This window comes from Acipenser ruthenus, chromosome 34 (assembly GCF_902713425.1).
Source record: "Acipenser ruthenus chromosome 34, fAciRut3.2 maternal haplotype, whole genome shotgun sequence".
Taxonomy (NCBI): Eukaryota; Metazoa; Chordata; class Actinopteri; order Acipenseriformes; family Acipenseridae; genus Acipenser; species Acipenser ruthenus.
In genome coordinates, this window is record NC_081222.1 from 11,205,934 (window position 1) to 11,224,069 (window position 18,136).

The following is an 18,136-nucleotide window of genomic DNA, read 5'->3' on the forward strand; positions in this document are numbered from 1 at the left end:
GGGGGAGGAGGGAGTGGGGCTGTATAAATTAAATTGTCTCTACACACGTGTAGAAAACTGCACCGCCTGGCCGAGACTGGAGGATTCCTGACGTCACGTGGCTGCTGCTGCGTGAGAGTGACGCGCTTGCCACACACCTTATTGTATGAGATGGAAAGCCCTTTTGACATTTGTCATCAGTTTCTGGTATCAAAAGGAATCAACTTCTATTTTGGATTTCAACTGTTCTGTCTTTGATATCAAGCAATGGTTCCTATCCAAAACAGAACTGTTCATAAAAATAAAAAAAATCTTGATATCCAAAAATAGTGCCTTCGTTTTTGCTGTCAGAAATACAATTTTTGCTATCAACACTGGAGGACACTACTTTAATGAGGAGGATACTGTTTGCAAAGTCCATCATTAACTAGGTCAACTGCCCGGAACCCGCAAACCACGCAGCGCGCAGTTTACCTGAACCCTTTGATGGATTCATCACAATCACATTTGATAAGATGCAGTCTCGCTGGTCAGGAGTGTTTCTCCTGTGCACCTTCCTCTATGGTAAGCTCAAAAGATTTATAATTGTTATTTCTTGGGGCAGTGTTTCACAGAAGACAGCCTGTTATATTTGCATGCATCTCGAGCACCGCTTATCCCATTGTCATGGTATTGTTTAGCAAAAGGTATTGAGAATCTCAGATTGTGTCGGTACGAGGGGGGGGGGGGGGGGGGGGGTCTGTCCGTTTGTCGATATGTCGTGCATATAGCTGGTGAATCGCTTATTAATCGGTGATTAAACATGTCATTACTAATTTGTATTCTATACTATTTTGTACACACTGATATCTATCTATCTATCTCTATGTAGCGCCACCTATTGGCTATACCCGACCACGCCACCCCCTTTTAATATATAGGAGAGGGGGGCTCCCAAAAGAACCCTTCAAATAAATGAAAGTACAGAGGTCGGTACAGTTTAAAATGAAGATTTATTATAAAATGGGAAAAGTCCCAAATTTCATAGAACACAGATAAAAACAAAACAATTATACCAAGTAATAATCAACAAATCAATGATACTTACTCATAAAAATACAAACAAATAATATGCAATTGTAAAAGTGCCAGCAAGTAGGATGTAATTGCGGTGAAGGCAGCCCACCACCAAAAGACAGGAGGATAGCCAATAAACACCGGAAAACACTGGAAAAACTGTGGAAATGGTTAAAATAAGTCTTTAATCTTGATTTTAAAATATTGACCGAAGCAGCATCTGTAATAGAGATGGGCAAAGAGTTCCACAGTCTGGGGGCATTATAACTAAACACACTTTCTCTTCTGCTTTTCAATTTTACCAATTGGGAAGCACTTTATGTTTTTGTATCAGGGGTGTTTTATTGGGTTTTATCAATTAAAACCGAAAATCAGAAGCCCTATTTATATGTCAGTATTAAGATTTTAAAATCAATTCTAAAACGCACTGGAAGCCAGTGCAGTGAGGCCAGCACAGGAGTTATGAGCCCATTTCATGGTCATCAACTTTTTAAAATCCGTCTTCAATTTGTGTCGAACATGGCAGCCTAGATATAATGCACATGCACTTTATTTAAAAAGAAAAAGGTTGGTTAGCAAATACCTTTAGCTGAGGGCGTGGGTTGAAAGCAGAGACACTGGAGAGTGGTCCGTCCACCCGTTCCTGTGTTTAAGTTTACATTGCTCCATATATCTGGAGAACCGCTGATCCCATTGTCATGAAACTTGGCACGAACGTTACTTAGCAGAAGAGAGTACAGTGGTTACTGAGCACCACTGTACTCTCTATGAAACTTTAGTGTGGCTCAGTCTGCTTTGTTACAGACATGTAACTTTACCTGTGCACTAAGATGATGTGGCAACTTTTAAACTTCCTAAACTGAGATCTAATCTGGGCCGGCGTGCCTTTCTATATCAGGCATCTCATCTCTGAAATTCATTGCTTTTAAACTTAAAAACAACCTCTTCACAATAACTTTTTAAAATCACTCAGAAATATTTATTATAAATCAGAGCAGGGTTGCAAAATCCTGTAAATCGTGTAAATTGGAATTGTTTTTACTTTGTTTTTATTTGTATGAATGTTGTTATGGTTGTTTTAACTGTTTGTGTCCTGTTTGATTGATTGGTCTCTTTTTGCCGTTGGTGTTTATAATGTTGTTTTCCTGCTGCCCTCTCCTGCCAGCACCCTCTTGTAATGAGATGTACATCCCAAGGGTTCTATCCTGGTTAAATAAATACATTGGAATTGAGAGTATCAGATTTTTGGAGTATAGGGATGTGTGTGACTGTGTGTGACCCTCCCTCCCTCCCTCCCTCCCTCCTCTAGGTCCTGAAACTTCAGCTGCGCAGTCCGGAGTACAGCAGCTGAAAGGTGTTAAGGGCGGGCGGTTCACGTTCCCTATCGACATCCCAAACCTCCGCCCGGAGTCGGATGTCATCTGGAAACATGGCTCTGAGAACCCAGAGTGGTCGATTGCAAGAATTCACGGGGGGAAGATTGAGGCTGTGTACGAGGACAGATTTAAAAGCCGTCTGCAGGTGGACAGTAGCGGCTCTCTACAGATTAATAACTTAGAGTCGGAAGATGCCGGCTTTTACCAAGTGGACGTGGCGCCGGGGGTTTCTTTTAAAAGGATGTTTTACTTGTCCGTTTACAGTGAGTACGACTGACTGGGTCATTTAATCAGCTGCATTTAAAGTGCTTCTAAAATCAGACCTCATGAACCCAAAAGAGAGAAATTGCCCGAAGTTCTTATGACTACAAGACACCAGGGTGATGTCTTAAAAGAGGTCACTTCGGCCTATATTCACAAACGGTTTAACACAGATTCGCCATTACCAACACTTTATCTAAAAGGAGCGCAATACAAATGAAAGTTAAAATGCAATAAGTGCTTATGGTTTATTTTATAGATGCTGTGTATGAGTCAGTAACTCTTTATTATTATTTATTTCTAAGCAGACGCCCTTATCCAGGGCGACTTACAATTGTTACAAGATATCACATTATTTTTACACACAATACCCCATTTATACAATTGGGTTTTTACTGGAGCAATCTAGGGAAAGTACCTTGCTCAAGGGTACAGCAGCAGTGTCCCCCACCTGGGATTGAACCCACGACCCTCCGGTCAAGAGTCCAGAGCCTTAACCACTACTCTACACAGCTTGCGTGGGCGTTTATAAACTTCAGAAATAAAGAATGCTAACACCGAATTTGTGGAAAACGCTTGTGAATATAGGCCACAGTGTGCAATTACTTAAGAAATTATTAAATTGCATGTTCTTTTGAGTTCTCATTTAAACAGAAATACTGTTCATTTCTTTGTTGTTTTTGACATAAATGGGAGATTTAGGCAGTGGACAAACATGCAGATACAAAATTTGCATCAGTTTCACATCACTGCAGCAGTTTATTAAGAAATTCAATAGAGCCATCTCATTTATAGATGTAAATATATACATTTTGAATATAAACAATAACAAGTAGTTGTCATGCCATCAAACACCTATAAATACCTCCAATGTTTTGATTCAAACACAGGCTCCCTTGAGAAAGATTTGTACAGCATATCGAAACGTTGGGCAGCTGGCTCTTTGAGCTAATATATATATATATATACACACACACACACACACACACAGTGGCTCTCAAAAGTATTCACCCCCCTTGGACTTTTCCACATTTTATTGTGTTACAACATGGAATCAAAATGTATTTAATTAGGAGTTTTTGCCACTGATCAACACAAATAATGTCAAAGTGAAAAATAAAATCTACAAATTGTTCTAAATTAATTACAAATACAAAACAGAAAATAATTGATTGCATAAGTATTCACCCCTTGAGTCAATATTTGGTAGAGGCACCTTTGGCAGCAATTACAGCCATGAGTCTATTTGGATAAGTCTCTGCACCAGAGCTTATTTAGGTGTGTCATAGCAAATGAAATCTACAAATTAATTTAGAACAATTACAAATATAAAACAGAAAATAATTGATTGCTTAAGTATTCACTTCCTTTGCTATGACACACCTAAATAAGCTCTGGTGTAGAGACTTATCCAAATAGACTCATGGCTGTAATTGCTGCCAAAGGTGCCTCTACCAAATATTGACTCAAGGGGTGAATACTTATGCAATCAATTATTTTCTGTTTTGTATTTGTAATTAATTTAGAACAATTTGTAGATTTTATTTTTCACTTTGACATTATGGACTTTTTTGTGTTGATCAGTGGCAAAAACTCCTAATTAAATACATTTTGATTCCATGTTGTAACACAATAAAATGTGGAAAAGTCCAAGGGGGGGGTGAATACTTTTGAGAGCCACTGTGTATATATAATATATTATATATATATACACACACACACATACACACATATATAAAACACAATTACCCAACTCACAACACTTTCATTAACTGAAACATACAGAATGCAGAAGTACTGAAAGAAACTTAATAAGTGTATTTAATGTAAATGTCTTCAGTATACATTCAATGACAAACATTTCCACTAGAAGTCTCTCTGTGTCTTAAACGTAAATCCAAACTTCTAGAAAGCTGCTGCCGTTGAATTCATTAAAAGTTTATTTTAGTATTTTGAAATTGATCAGTGTGACAAGCTGGCTTTAGTGGTTATGTCGGACCAGAAAGGAGTACACAGACAGAGAGTAGTTGCAGTGAATCTGAGACGCTGCGGCGCTCAGTGTTTTATTAACACACAGAAAATAAAAAGGTTGAACAAAACAGAAGACAGGACACGACACTTTACGCCAAAATAAACAGACAAACAAAACAGACTAACACTAAACAAACGGTGGACGGACAGACACACAAACAAACACGGTGAGTCTATAAAAAACAAGTATCGCGCTGGTCCTACCAGCATGCAATAGCAATTGTTATCTCTTTAGTTCTCCTCCTCTCTCTCCCGTTCACTACTCACCGAACACACAACCCCGAGTGCGTAAAACATGCATCTATATATACTGTTGTGCCGGGATTCAATTACTAATTAATTATTCACTTGAATCCCAGCACGTGAACTAATTCTGTGCAACCCCGTGCTCACATATTAAATACTTTAAATGCACGTGAAGTGAAGTGCAATCCCTGTGCCTAAATACAGTTATACATTTTAAATAACTCGTGCTGCACACACCCATTTATATCCCGTGCAGCCTTATCTATACACCAACATTAACACACTACATGCAACATATAACACACATGCATACAGGGGCGGGGCACATTGCCACATTGCCAATGGGCATTAATTAGTTATTGAAAAATACTTCTAGTCATTTGTCATGTACTTTGAATGCACTGAAGACACTATAAATATATATATTTTCCCCCCCAATATACTGCATTGTATTTATATTCTTTGAGGGACTGAAAGGTGCTGAATAACACACGTTCTTTTCATTTCTCTCTCCGCAGAAACTGTGTCAGCGCCTGAAGTAAAAAGATTCAACGAATCAGGAAAGCTGTTTATAAGGGCCTGTGTTTTACAGTGCTCTGTGGAAAATGACAAAGACGTCAGTTTGTATTGGCTTAGAGACGGGCTTGTCCTGAACCAGCTGAGCTCACCTCAAGAAAAACCACTGGAGCTTCTGCAAGAAACACAAGGCGATGACGTTAACTATACCTGTGTGGCCAGCAACAGCGTCAGCAATCAGACAGTCTCTGTCACTCCATTTGAATACTGCCCAGGTATTGCAAAAAACAAACAAAAAATGATTCCTAAAGAAATCGTACGAGGTTTATTAAGTATAACCCTAGAATAGAATTTTGTCAGACTTCACTCATTTCTCCGTATATCCGGACCACCACTAATCTGATTGTCTTCAAACCTGGTATTAGCATTATTTAGGTCAATTACTGAGAATGCCAGGTTGGAGGGATATAGGGGTGTGTCTTGCATATAGCTGGAGAATCGCTTAGTGTTGTGATTAAACATTGCTACTTCACATTCGGTACTATTCTGTACAATGTTGATTCAAATCAGGGTCGTCAAATTTCTCATCATGCTGATTTTAAATTCAAATCTGTGCCGAACACGGTAGCCTAAATATAACGCGTGCGCACTTTATTATTATTTTGAAAAGTTTGCTTAGCAAATACCTTTTAGTTGAGGATGTGGGTTGAAAGCAAAGTAATTGGCGAGTGGTCTGTCCACCCGTTCCCCTGTTTGTTAGGTTACATTGATCCATATATCTGGATCACCGCTCAGCCCAATGTCATGAAACTTGGTATTAACATTACTTAGCTGAAGTTATTGAGAATATCAGATACTGTGCACTTTATTAAAAAAAAGGTTGGTTAGCAAATCCATTTAGTTGAGGATGTGGGGTAAAGTCAGAGACATTCGTGTGGGTGTGATTATTTAGTATATACGGATGAATTATACATGGCGATGAATGTTCGTGGTTTTTTTTTTCATAACCACACGGGCTGTCTCTAGCTTTTTCATCACATGTGGGTTTTTTTATCATCATCAGCCACAAATGGAACAGAGCTCTGCGATTGACCTACATAATTGCAGTATTCACCCCACATTTAGACCTTTCATTATTATTAAAAGAAAATTAAAATATAAAACTATGGAGATTGAAACTCAGGGGGACTGTCTGAATCGTGTTTGGTGTTGCTGTATAATATATAAAACTATGGAGATTGAAACTCAAGGGGACTGTCTGAATCGTGTTTGGTGTTGCTGTATAATATATAAAACTATGGAGATTGAAACTCAGGGGGACTGTCTGAATCGTGTTTGGTGTTGCTGTATAATATATAAAACTATAGAGATTGAAACTCAGGGGGACTGTCTGAATCGTGTTTGGTGTTGCTGTATAATATATAAAACTATGGAGATTGAAACTCAGGGGGACTGTCTGAATCGTGTTTGGTGTTGCTGTATAATATATAAAACTATGGAGATTGAAACTCAGGGGGACTGTCTGAATCGTGTTTGGTGTTGCTGTATAATATATAAAACTATGGAGATTGAAACTCAGGGGGACTGTCTGAATCGTGTTTGGTGTTGCTGTATAATATATAAAACTATGGAGATTGAAACTCAGGGAGGCTGTTTGAATCGTGTTTGGTGTTGCTGTATAATATATAAAACTATGGAGATTGAAACTCAGGGGGACTGTCTGAATCGTGTTTGGTGTTGCTGTATAATATATAAAACTATGGAGATTGAAACTCAGGGGGACTGTCTGATATCTAATACACACATTTCTTTTTTATACTCAGAAAGCAAGCTCCACACTGAGCTCATCCTGAGGGTGCTGGTGTTCATAGTGCTGACTGGAGTCGCAGTCTGTGTGTGGGTCTGGAGGAAGAGAAATGCTCAGGATGGGTGCAAGCAAAGGCTGCGGAGCGGCGCTTGAAGGGGGGGGGGGGGGACACAGATTTTCTCCATATAGTAGCCGACTATCACCATATTTAAGGTAGTACGGCTGGATTACATTATTAGAATGTCATTTCTGGTTTAAGTTTATTTTAACAATTCCTGCTTTGAAATAGTATGTTGTGTTGTTTTATGTTGAATTTGTTACATTTGTATTTAACCAAAAATATGGTAAATTAGATCTTAAATAACTTACCTAGTGGAAAGTTAACATAAAAACGAGTATTTTAAATGGGAAATTTGTATAATATCGTAGAGAGGTTACTCACTATATTACATAACATTTGGAACAAAACAGAATGAAAGTGAAAACACTTTCCAAAGAAATCCTGTTTGTTTGTATTTCTCTGTGCAAATTCCGATGCAATTGAGGTCATATCTGTCAGGCGAGGGGTTCCTTATGGCTGTACCCACACATCAAGCCGTTAAATCTGTTCTGTGTCATTTTTGATCGTAAATATTTTTTTATGTGCTGAAGAGATGAAAAGCACCTTTCTGCTGTGCTGTGGTCTCTGGTATTGTGCAATACAAGAGGAGCAGTTTGTGAACTTCTGGAAGTAATTTTCTAGCCACTGGCACTACCGTCATTGCATTAGAGATGCCTATAGGACACATTCAGATGTGTGCATTTATAGGACAGATATGCTTGTTGTGTATAAGAATCTACACAGCCTGGACACTTTATTAGGATCTGCCCCTGATATCTGGTCACCATTTGCGCTGAGCACAGTCTCATATATACAACCTTCCAGAGAATACAATTTTATTTTGCATGGATGTAAAATCCTTGTACCCAAGTGTCCCTCGTAAAGAAACTTTAGAAGCTCGTCAAAAAGCACTAGATAATAGACTAGATAAATCAATACCAACAGCAGAGGTGCTGAACATGATCAACGTAGTTTTAGAAAACAGTTATTTTACATTTGTTAATAAGAATTACAAACAAAACGATGGTACAGCAATAGGATCTAAATTAGGAATGCATTTTGCCAGTACATGCATGGGGAAATGGGAAGAACAATTACTTAGAAAATCGGAAAGAGAACCTTTAGAATACATTCGGTTTGTAGATGATATTTTTGGGGTTTGGACACATGGAGAAGAATCTCTTTTCCAGTTTCATAAAATGGCAAATTAAATACACAGTAATATTAAGGTGGACCTTCGATGGACAAGGAAAGAAATAGAATTTTTAGATACCATAGTAAAACTTGAAGAAGGTTCAATTGAGACTGACCTCTTCTGTAAACCTACTGACATGCACCAGTATTTACACATGTCCTCTGCACATCCGATACACACTAAAAGGGCAATCCCAAAGGGTCTAGGAATAAGACCCATAATAAATCCTAAATATTAGGTTTTTTCTTTGGCAAATGCACATTTACCCAAGTTGGCTGTCAGCCGGGTTACCCTCAGAGACTGCAAGACGGCTGCGACCTTAGCCAAATGCTCCCGCCACGTGGAGCTGTAAATCACCACATCATCAATATACGCTGCTGCATATTCATGATGTGGGCGTAAAACCTGGTCCATTAGTCTCTGAAAGGCAGCGGGCGCACCATGTAGCCCAAACGGCATGGTTGTGAAATGAAACAGAGCATCAGGTGTAGAAAATGCAGTTTTCTCACGTGATCTGCGGGTTAACGGGATCTGCCAGTATCCCTTCGTCAGGTCCAAAGTCGAAATGAACCTTGCCGTTCCCAGTCTGTCGAGAAGCTCGTCGACCCGAGGCATGGGATATGCATCGAACTTGGCAATAGCGTTGACCTTGCGGAAATCAACGCAGAAGCGGTTGGTGCCGTCCTTTTTGGCCACTATCACAATCGGACTGCACCACTCGCTCCTGGAAGGATCAATCACCCCAAGTTTGAGCATCGCCCGCACCTCTTTGCGAACGCCACCTCGTCGATTTTCTGGGATCCGGTAGGGTCTCTCTCGCACTGTGACACCTGGGGGAGAGACAATGTCATATTCAACGAGATTAGTTCTGCCGGGCACATCAGAAAAAACATCCCTGAACTCCTCAGTTAACCTGCGCAGATCTCTCTGCTGATCTGGGAGTAACTGTTCCCCCATCAGAATGTTCTGTATGCTAGGAGCCTCTATACAGGGTCCAAAATCATCCTCTACCTCGCCTGGGGCTATAAATAAGGCTTCCCTTGCCTGCCAGGGCTTTAATAAATTTACATGGTAAATTTCCTGTTCGTTGCGGCGATCAGGCTGCCGAATTTCATAATTCACTTTCCCTATAGCCCGAATCACCTCATGTGGCCCCTGCCATTTAGCATATAGCTTGGATTCCGACGTGGGAAGAAGCAGCATTACCTTGTCTCCTGGCCGAAAGGTCCGAATCCGTGCATTTTTGTTGTAATGCTGCTGTTGCCGGTGCTGAGCCGATTTTAGATTGTCCTGGACCAAACGACCAGCCAAATCCAGACGATCACGGAGTAGGAGCACATGCTGCACTACGTTTTTGGACGAGCCTTTATGCTCTTCCCACCCCTCTCTCAACAGATCGAGGATGCCGCGAGGCTGTCGGCCGTACAAGAGCTCGAAGGGGGAGAACCCTGTCGAACTCTGCGGCACCTCTCTCACTGCAAAAAGGAGGTAGGGGAGAAGCGATGCCCAATGTTTTTGCTCTTGATTCACAAACCGTCTCAGCATCTGCTTTAATGTTTGGTTAAAACGTTCAACCAAACCGTCCGATGATAAACAGATGTCCGGATGGGACGTATTTTTTATATTTTATACACCTGCTGTAGCGTTTGAGACAGAAAGTTAGTTCCATGATCAGTCAGTATCTCTTTGGGGATCCCTACTCTTGACATAATCTGCACTAGTTCCTTGGCAATTGCAGCGGCACTCGTGGACCTCAAAGGAACTGCCTCCGGGTATCGCGTTGCATAATCCACCACTACTAATATGTGCGTATACCCAGAGTCAGAAGTGCAGTGGTGGCCAACCGCTCAAAGGCAACCAAGTACGCCTCGGGGTCATCCTCTGCTGTCATCTTCTGCACCCATGCATTAGGGGGCGCCATCACGGGTACCGCTGGTGCCTGGCGTGCGTTCCCAAGCCCGATCCTCTCTATCAGCGCCGTGTATCTCTCCTCTCTTTGTCTCTCCTCCGTCTCCCGTCTCTGTTCCAGCGCTTGCAACAGCGCAGTAAGCGTGGCAACGTCCATCTCCCGTACTGACACCACGTGTGAACATGTGGGTTGCAGTTCGTAGTGAAAGGGTGATGCAGGTGCTCCAGACAAAGACAAACACAAAGTTCACGGTACAAGTTATTTTATTCTCCTTGACCAGTATTTAAATGATAAAACTGGCTCTACCCAGCAATGGGTATTGCCAGCGCAAAAACAAGGGGTTGCAGTCCCGAAATAATAATTCCAAAAACACAACACAAACACAGACACGTCTCCGGACAGTGCGTGCTCGGGTGCAGGTGCGGTGCTGGATACAGTGATGCCGGTTAAGTGCAGGTGCGGTGAAGTCCGGGTGAATCGCTGGCCTCAGGCTGCAGCTCCCAGATCCGTCTAATCAGTCGTACTAGGGCGGGAACTCCTGGTACCGTGACGCCATCCCTTTCCTGAATGGCCGGCTTCCGACTGCCCCCGGAATGAACTGCAGAAACATTCAGTACGGGGCACGCAATTCCTGCTGTACTGTGCTCTCACAGGTCGAGAGGGAGATTGTTGATTCAGATTCATTCGCTCTTTGTCACAAGGTGATATTTTAGTTCACAGTAAACATAAAAGAATAATTGACAAAATATGTTCTACGAACATGTGCACCAGTAGATGTAAAGTGTGTAAATACATGGACAAAAGTAAAAATATAATTAAACATAAGAACACCACATATCCACTAAAAACTAATACCTACTGTAAAAATAGCAATGTTGTTTATGGAATAGCCTGTGAAAAATGTGATGAAATCAAATATGTTGGAAAGACTGGAACTACTTTATATAAAAGAATTCAAAACCACCTTTCATTAATTAGAAATAAAAAAAAAATGAATGAACCAATATTACAGCACTTCACCAGTCAAGGACATGACATAAATGATGTAAAGTTTGTAGTATTAGAACAGCTAAAATTAGACAATGCGACATATAGAAGAATAAAAGAAAGTAAATGGACAAATAGACTGAACACGATTATGCCAGCGGGACTCAACAGAAAAGAATGAACTAATAAACTTCAATAAATATATAACATTTAAATAAATAAACAAAATTCATTCAAAAGTTGTGCATGCTGATGCACGGGGGGGGGGGGCAAATCTAGACTGATCCTCAGAGCCAGCATTGCATGATATAATAAAAATATAAGTTTATATAAAGTAATGTTAATTAGAATTAATACAGATTCAAAGATAGAAGTAGAGATGATGTCACAATACATATAACACCATTACATCATGTAAGAATAAATCATGGATTTGAATGTAAACAATAACAAGTAGTTGTCATGCCGTCAAAAACCTATAAATACCTCCAATGTTTTGATTCAAACACAGGCTCCCTTGAGAAAGATATGTACAACATATCGAAACGTTGGGCAGCTGGCTCTTTGAGCTAATATATATATATATATATATATAGAAAAAAGGCATTTGTGCACTACAATGCTTAATATTGACGAGGTGCTGACCAGTATAAGGTAGTTACATGCAACAAAAAGTGAAGTCTATACTGAATTACAGAAGTTCAGAATTCTTTCAGCCAGACTACCAGTTTAAACGGCTTCCCGAAAAGTTTTCTTAGAGACATTCACATTGAACCCGATGAAGACACGCTGGTGTTGAAGCGCGTTGTTTATTACAATCATGGTTTTAAATGAATAAAGATACATTTTATTAAGAAAATAAATGAGCAGGAGTTTAATAATTAATCCTTTTGAAGAAAAATGACGAGAGTGCGACCATGAATGTCTCTACGAAAACTTTTTGGGAAGCCGTTTAAACTGGTAGTCTGGCTGAAAAAATTCTGAACTTTTGTTTTTCAGTAGAGACTTCACTGCTTGTTGCATATATATATATATATATATATATATATATATATATATATATATATATATACACACACATATAGGCTGGGTGGTCCACTGGGCTTGTAACCAGGTCCCCAGTTGAATACCTGGCTCAGCCACCGACTCATTGTGTGACTCTGAGCAAGTCACTTAACCTCCTTGTGCTCCGTCTTTCGGGTGAGACGTAGTTGTAAGCGACTCTGCAGCTGATGCATAGTTCACACACCCTAGTCTCTGTAAGTCGCCTTGGATAAAGGCGTCTGCTAAATAAACCAATAATAATAAAATAATAATAATAATAATAATAATAATAACAATAATAATAGCATGACTAGGAGACTTCACACAGAGAGTGGAAGGGGATGGAATGGGTTACCTAGTCATGTTGCTGAAGGAGACTCTTCTTCACACAGAGAGTGGTGAGGGGATGGGATGGGTTACCTAGTCATGTTGCTGAAGGAGACTCTTCTTCACACAGAGAGTGGTGAGGGGATGGAATGGGTTACCTAGTCATGTTGCTGAAGGAGACTCTTCTTCACACAGAGAGTGGGGAGGGGATGGAATGGGTTACCTAGTCACGTTGCTGAAGGAGACTCTTCTTCACACAGAGAGTGGGGAGGGGATGGAATGGGTTACCTAGTCATGTTGCTGAAGGAGACTCTTCTTCACACAGAGAGTGGTGAGGGGATGGAATGGGTTACCTAGTCATGTTGCTGAAGGAGACCAAAGCCCACCCGGGGAGCTCTTGACCAATTGTGCGCCCCCCGGGAACTCATCCACGGTCGGCAGTGGCATGGCCTGGATTTGAACTGGCGATTTCAAGGCTATAGGGCACAGCCTACACTCCAGGCAGTGCCTTTACCGGATGCACCACTTGGGAGCCCCAGAATTTTGAATACCTGAATCAGATCCCTGCGTAGTCTCCTTTGTTAAAGACCAAACAGATTTAGTTTTGTTAGCCTGTCTTTGTACGACATGCTTTTCAGACCAGGAATAATTCTGGTCACTCTTCTTTGCACTCTTTCTAGAGCAGCAATGTCTTTTTTGTAGCAGGGCGACCAAAACTGAACACAGAATTCTAGGCGAGGTCTTACTAATGCATTATATAGTTGTAACAGTATAAAAACCAGGTCAAGACTACATGGTTGAAAATAAAGGGGATATAGACAGAGGGAAGGAGACATTTCTTCACACAGAGAGTGATGAGGGTATGGAATATGTTACTTAGTTACTGTGTGTTGTTGAGACTGAATCACTTGGATCCTTTAAGACCCAACAACAAACTTTTGTGATCAATTGGCTATCATAAAACCGGACGTAGATGGTATGAATGGCTCTCTTGTTCATAAATTTACACATGTTCTTAAGTTTCCAAGACTGGTCTGATAAGTTATTTCTTACCTTATCACAAAAAGAAAAATAAATATTTACCAAATACTTTAAACTCAACGTTAAAGGCTGTCATGGGGCATGGCTTGTGTCAGCCTGCCTTTATAAGTCAGTAGTGGGCAGCCTTCTCTGTGCAGATCCTGTTCACAACTCTACGACAATGAAGATCCTACTCCTGTTTGCAGTTTGCCTTGCAACAGCCTCAGCTCGAGTATTTACTCGCTGTGAGCTGGTCAAAATGCTAAAAAACGCTGGGCTGGATGGATATCGCGGACACAGTCTTGGAAACTGTGAGTATGGGTTTCAAGAATCTTCTTAAGCCAATACCTTCAATTCACCTCTGTAAATAATAACTGCAGTGTGGGATTCGATGATGCAGTGGCCACGACCCGGGTTTAATTCTCTTTAGACACCAGGTTGAGATGGGTTCAGATGGTCTTAGCAGTAGCCTACCTCCTGGTGGATGGATTTTCTTCACTTTTACAAACAGAAACAGTATAGGATGCAAATGAAGCTGTTGTGTGGTGTGCGTGTGCAGAACGGCTGTATTTCTTGGAATAACTCCTCCTTGTTTCTGATGTTTATTCACAGTTGGGTTGTAAGTTCCAGATGTTTTTAGCTCACTCACTTCTTACAGCTTTTTTTTTTTTTCTAAGCAATAACAAAATGAAACATCTATAGTATTTTACTATATAAATGCAGTAACCAATTGAAACATCAACAAGCATTCAGTAATATTCTTTTTATGGATTTTATTTGTACAATGATTTGTTCGTTACCCTGAACTCCGCTATGTAATATTCATGTAATAATCACACAGTACCTGAAGGTTAAACACATCTGTATAAAATTTAGTTAACTGTTCTTGCATTACATCAATGCATACACCCATGATGTAGTATGGTTAAGTACAACTGGCAGTTGTACTGTTCGTTATCTTTTTACATTGATAAATATTTTGTTCCCCTTTAGTTGGCTAATTTCAAACTAAATATATACTCTCTTTAAAAATCTTGTATGTTGAAACCATTCTATTGCTACACTGTATTTTGCTTTTCAGGGGTGTGTTTGGCATACTATGAAAGTGGCTACAACACAGCCGCTGTGAATCGCAACACTGACGGCAGCACCGATTATGGCATTTTCCAGATCAACAGTCGCTGGTGGTGCTCCAATGGTGTAACTTCTTCCTCCAACGCCTGCCACATCTCATGCAGCAGTAAGTGACACGAGTACTGGTCGTGTTTGGATTGGGTGCAGCAAACTCAAAAACAGCAGAGCAGATTAGAAGACTTGACAACAGGGGTGCCACATGTAATGAAATCTCCCCTTGATCCAGGCAGCAGGAAAAAATAAACTACACAGAAAGAGTACTTGGAACTGCAAACACAAGTCAAAAAGGAAGTTAGAAAGGCCAAGAGAGCGATAGAAGTCAATATTGCTAAGGGGGCTAAAACCAATTCCAAAATGTTTTTCAAATATTATAACAGCAAGAGAACATTCAAAGAGGAGGTTAAATGTCTAAGAGACACAAATGGCAAAATCATAGATGAAGAAAAAAAAATAGCAAATATATTAAACGATTACTTTTCACAGGTGTCCTCCACATGTCGACCTGTTCCTATCCAGTTTTAAATAACTTTAGCATAACAGAGGCAGAAGTGTTAAAGGGACTAAGAGCTCTTAAAATAAACAAATCCCCTGGACCCGATGAGATCCTCCCAATAGTACTCAAAGAAATGAAAGAAGTTATTTACAAACCGCAAACCAAGATCATGCAACAGTCTCTTGACACAGGGGTTGTACCGACAGACTGGAAAATTGCAAACGTAATACCGACCCACAAAAAGGGAGACATATTATACATACATACATAAAGTTGAAAAAAAATTAATCCAGCGCAAGAAAAATGAGTAAATTGGCTTGATCTCACCCAGCATTCAGGAAGCAGTACAGCAGCAAAACTGCTGACTGTATAATCTCATCCAGGGAGATCAAAAAGGGCAACTCTCACCCTAAAAATTCTCTCCCTTATCCTCTGTACCCTCCCTCTGTTCCTGGGTTGCTCAGGAAGGTTAGGAGCATACATTCTCCTATGCTATGCTATGACTGGTGGCATAATGCTCTTTCCTATATCAGCTGCCTTTTTATTTGAGATCGCCCTTAATTTCTGGACCCTTTTAGGGCCGACACGGCTGTTTTTCCTGCTTCATGAATCTCATTTTAATATCACAGACTTTGTTTACAAATGAGCCCCACCTGCAATTTGCATATGCATATAATTAAGGCTTGACACGCTTTAAAATGCATGTCTAATGAGCGTCAGAGCGCATTTTGCCGGTGCTAACACAGCCTTAACCAGCAAAAAGTGTCATGATACATACAAGGGGAATTTTAAGGCCGGTGTAAACTCGGCACTATGGTCTTATGGTCAAATTCAGAGGGCTATCTAAATTCCTTTAGTCTTCTACTGCAGTAATGAGTTGAAAACATGCTCACACTTTCAGAGAGTAAGTCACACAAACTTGTAGCCAACATCTAAATGAGAAACCTACTTGTGTTGTGAGGCTGAGACATTTTAAAGGCTGTCACCTTAGCAGAAAACTTTCTTCAGTTGTGAAATGGTGCTTATGCTGTGCTTTGTTCCTCCTATTTTTTTTTTTTTAAGAACTTCTGACAAGTGACATTTCTGATGACATTGAATGTGCTAAGAGGGTTGTACGAGATCCAAATGGAATTGGTGCTTGGTGAGTCTCTAATATTTCTGTACTACAAAAGCTTGAAACAACAAAGCTATATATATATATATATATGTCTAAAATGTGCAGTTTTGAAAGAAACACATATTATTTTATTTAAAACCACAAGTTAATGACAGCTGTGTGCACACTAGATAGTGTCCACTTCTTTGGTCACTTCACCTGTAGGGTGACATTGTCCCCACCCCTCAACAACTTCTTTCCCATGATAAACCAACCGCCTGCTTCCCCTGTTGATCCCAAAGACAGCAAGGGCAAGTGTAACCGATTTCCTGAGGATAAGGCATGTACCAAACAGCATTATTAAATGTGAAGAACATGGTGCGTCTTTTCAAAAGGGTACGATTTATGGACGTTTATTCATTTAGCTGCAATCACTTTAATGAACATCAGTTTCTAGGACATAAAATACGATTCACTAAGCCAGCGAGCAAGCACACTGATGAAGAGATTGCCGGTTCTTGTAACCGTTTTTGTTCTTGTATATTTACAGGGTTGCCTGGAGAAACCATTGCAAAGGCAGAAACATGGATTCATGGGTCGTTGGTTGTGGTGTCTAAAGCAGAAGCAGAAAACCTCATCGCTTTTAGATAATCAGACTGATCAAAAATATTTTGACATCTTGACATGCTGAAGAAAAAGGCAGAAGATAAAGAATCCTCCATTATTGATGTCTGTTTTGTTCTTGGTTTTTGTTGGCTTTACAGGAGTATGTTGTTATGTCTACAACCATCTCATAAATCCAACATGTATTTAGTCAATTAAAACAGACTCTGAAAAAACATATTTCAAATAACTCCTGGGTTCAGACACTTGTTCCAGCATGGCGTGCAGCAAAATTAAAAAGTGTTGAATGTTAATAAACAGCATGCCAGCAATCTCATATAATCAATATTATTTCTTGAAAATATCCCATTTTTACCTGCTTCTTGAACTCTGGGAAATAGAACTAGAATCTTCAAACTGGTTCTCTGAACTGCATGCACCCCAAGATTGTTTTTTTTTATCTCCATTCAGTTTTCATTATTTCTTTATTTTTCCTTCTAATACATTCTGTATTGATTTTGGCAAATAAAATAGAATTAAGCAAATATGTATCGTTGTCAGTTCTGTTAAATATTTAGCTTTGCTACATACAAATATTGCCGTGTAAGGGATGTGACAAGTAAGCAATAAGGCAGGACAGGATGTGTGATATACTGTAATATCACTACGCCTCGAGGTGCGTTGTAAACATTTTTCAAATAACAAAAAAGTAATTTTTATGAAATATCCTTCTGCCTATGACTGGGCTAAGAAAAACTAGTCCCTTAGAACTTAAAAAATATATATATATATATATATATATATATATATATATATATATATATATATATATATATATATATATATATATATTCATTAAAAATATATATATATATTAAGAACACAATCATTTTTAATAGACATTGAATTTATTAAAAACAAGAGAAGATGTTTTCGAATGTTGAATTGAACATTTT

The 18,136-nt window shown here is 39.7% G+C and overlaps 1 protein-coding gene across 3 annotated transcripts; it reads left to right on the forward strand.

The window, feature by feature from the left end:
- Positions 1–95: 95 nt before the first annotated feature.
- LOC117966846 (lysozyme C-like) lies at positions 96–17,725 on the forward strand. Of its 3 annotated transcripts, XM_059007059.1 has the most exons (6): positions 96–543; positions 2,345–2,674; positions 5,468–5,740; positions 14,936–15,094; positions 16,544–16,622; positions 17,128–17,725. In XM_059007059.1, exons 1-6 carry the CDS (start codon positions 495–497, stop codon positions 17,192–17,194), a joined length of 957 nt encoding a protein of 318 aa, XP_058863042.1. In that variant the 5' UTR covers positions 96–494; the 3' UTR covers positions 17,195–17,725. The 3 variants fall into 3 exon arrangements, with proteins under 3 accessions (XP_058863042.1, XP_058863043.1, XP_058863044.1); XM_059007060.1 differs by lacking the exons at positions 14,936–15,094; positions 16,544–16,622; positions 17,128–17,725 and adding an exon at positions 7,289–7,850; XM_059007061.1 differs by lacking the exons at positions 96–543; positions 2,345–2,674; positions 5,468–5,740 and adding an exon at positions 13,812–14,165.
- The last annotated feature ends 411 nt before the right edge of the window (positions 17,726–18,136 follow it).

What these genes read in the sequence shown, in the direction of transcription:
- LOC117966846 (XM_059007059.1), top strand. Translation starts at nt 495, where the DNA reads ATGCAGTCTCGCTGGTCAGGAGTGTTTCTCCTGTGCACCTTCCTCTAT. An exon ending in CCTGTGCACCTTCCTCTATG is followed by an intron (nt 544 to 2,344) that starts GTAAGCTCAAAA and finishes TCCCTCCTCTAG; the next exon opens with GTCCTGAAACTTCAGCTGCG. An exon ending in CTGCCACATCTCATGCAGCA is followed by an intron (nt 15,095 to 16,543) that starts GTAAGTGACACG and finishes TTTTTTTTTAAG; the next exon opens with AACTTCTGACAAGTGACATT.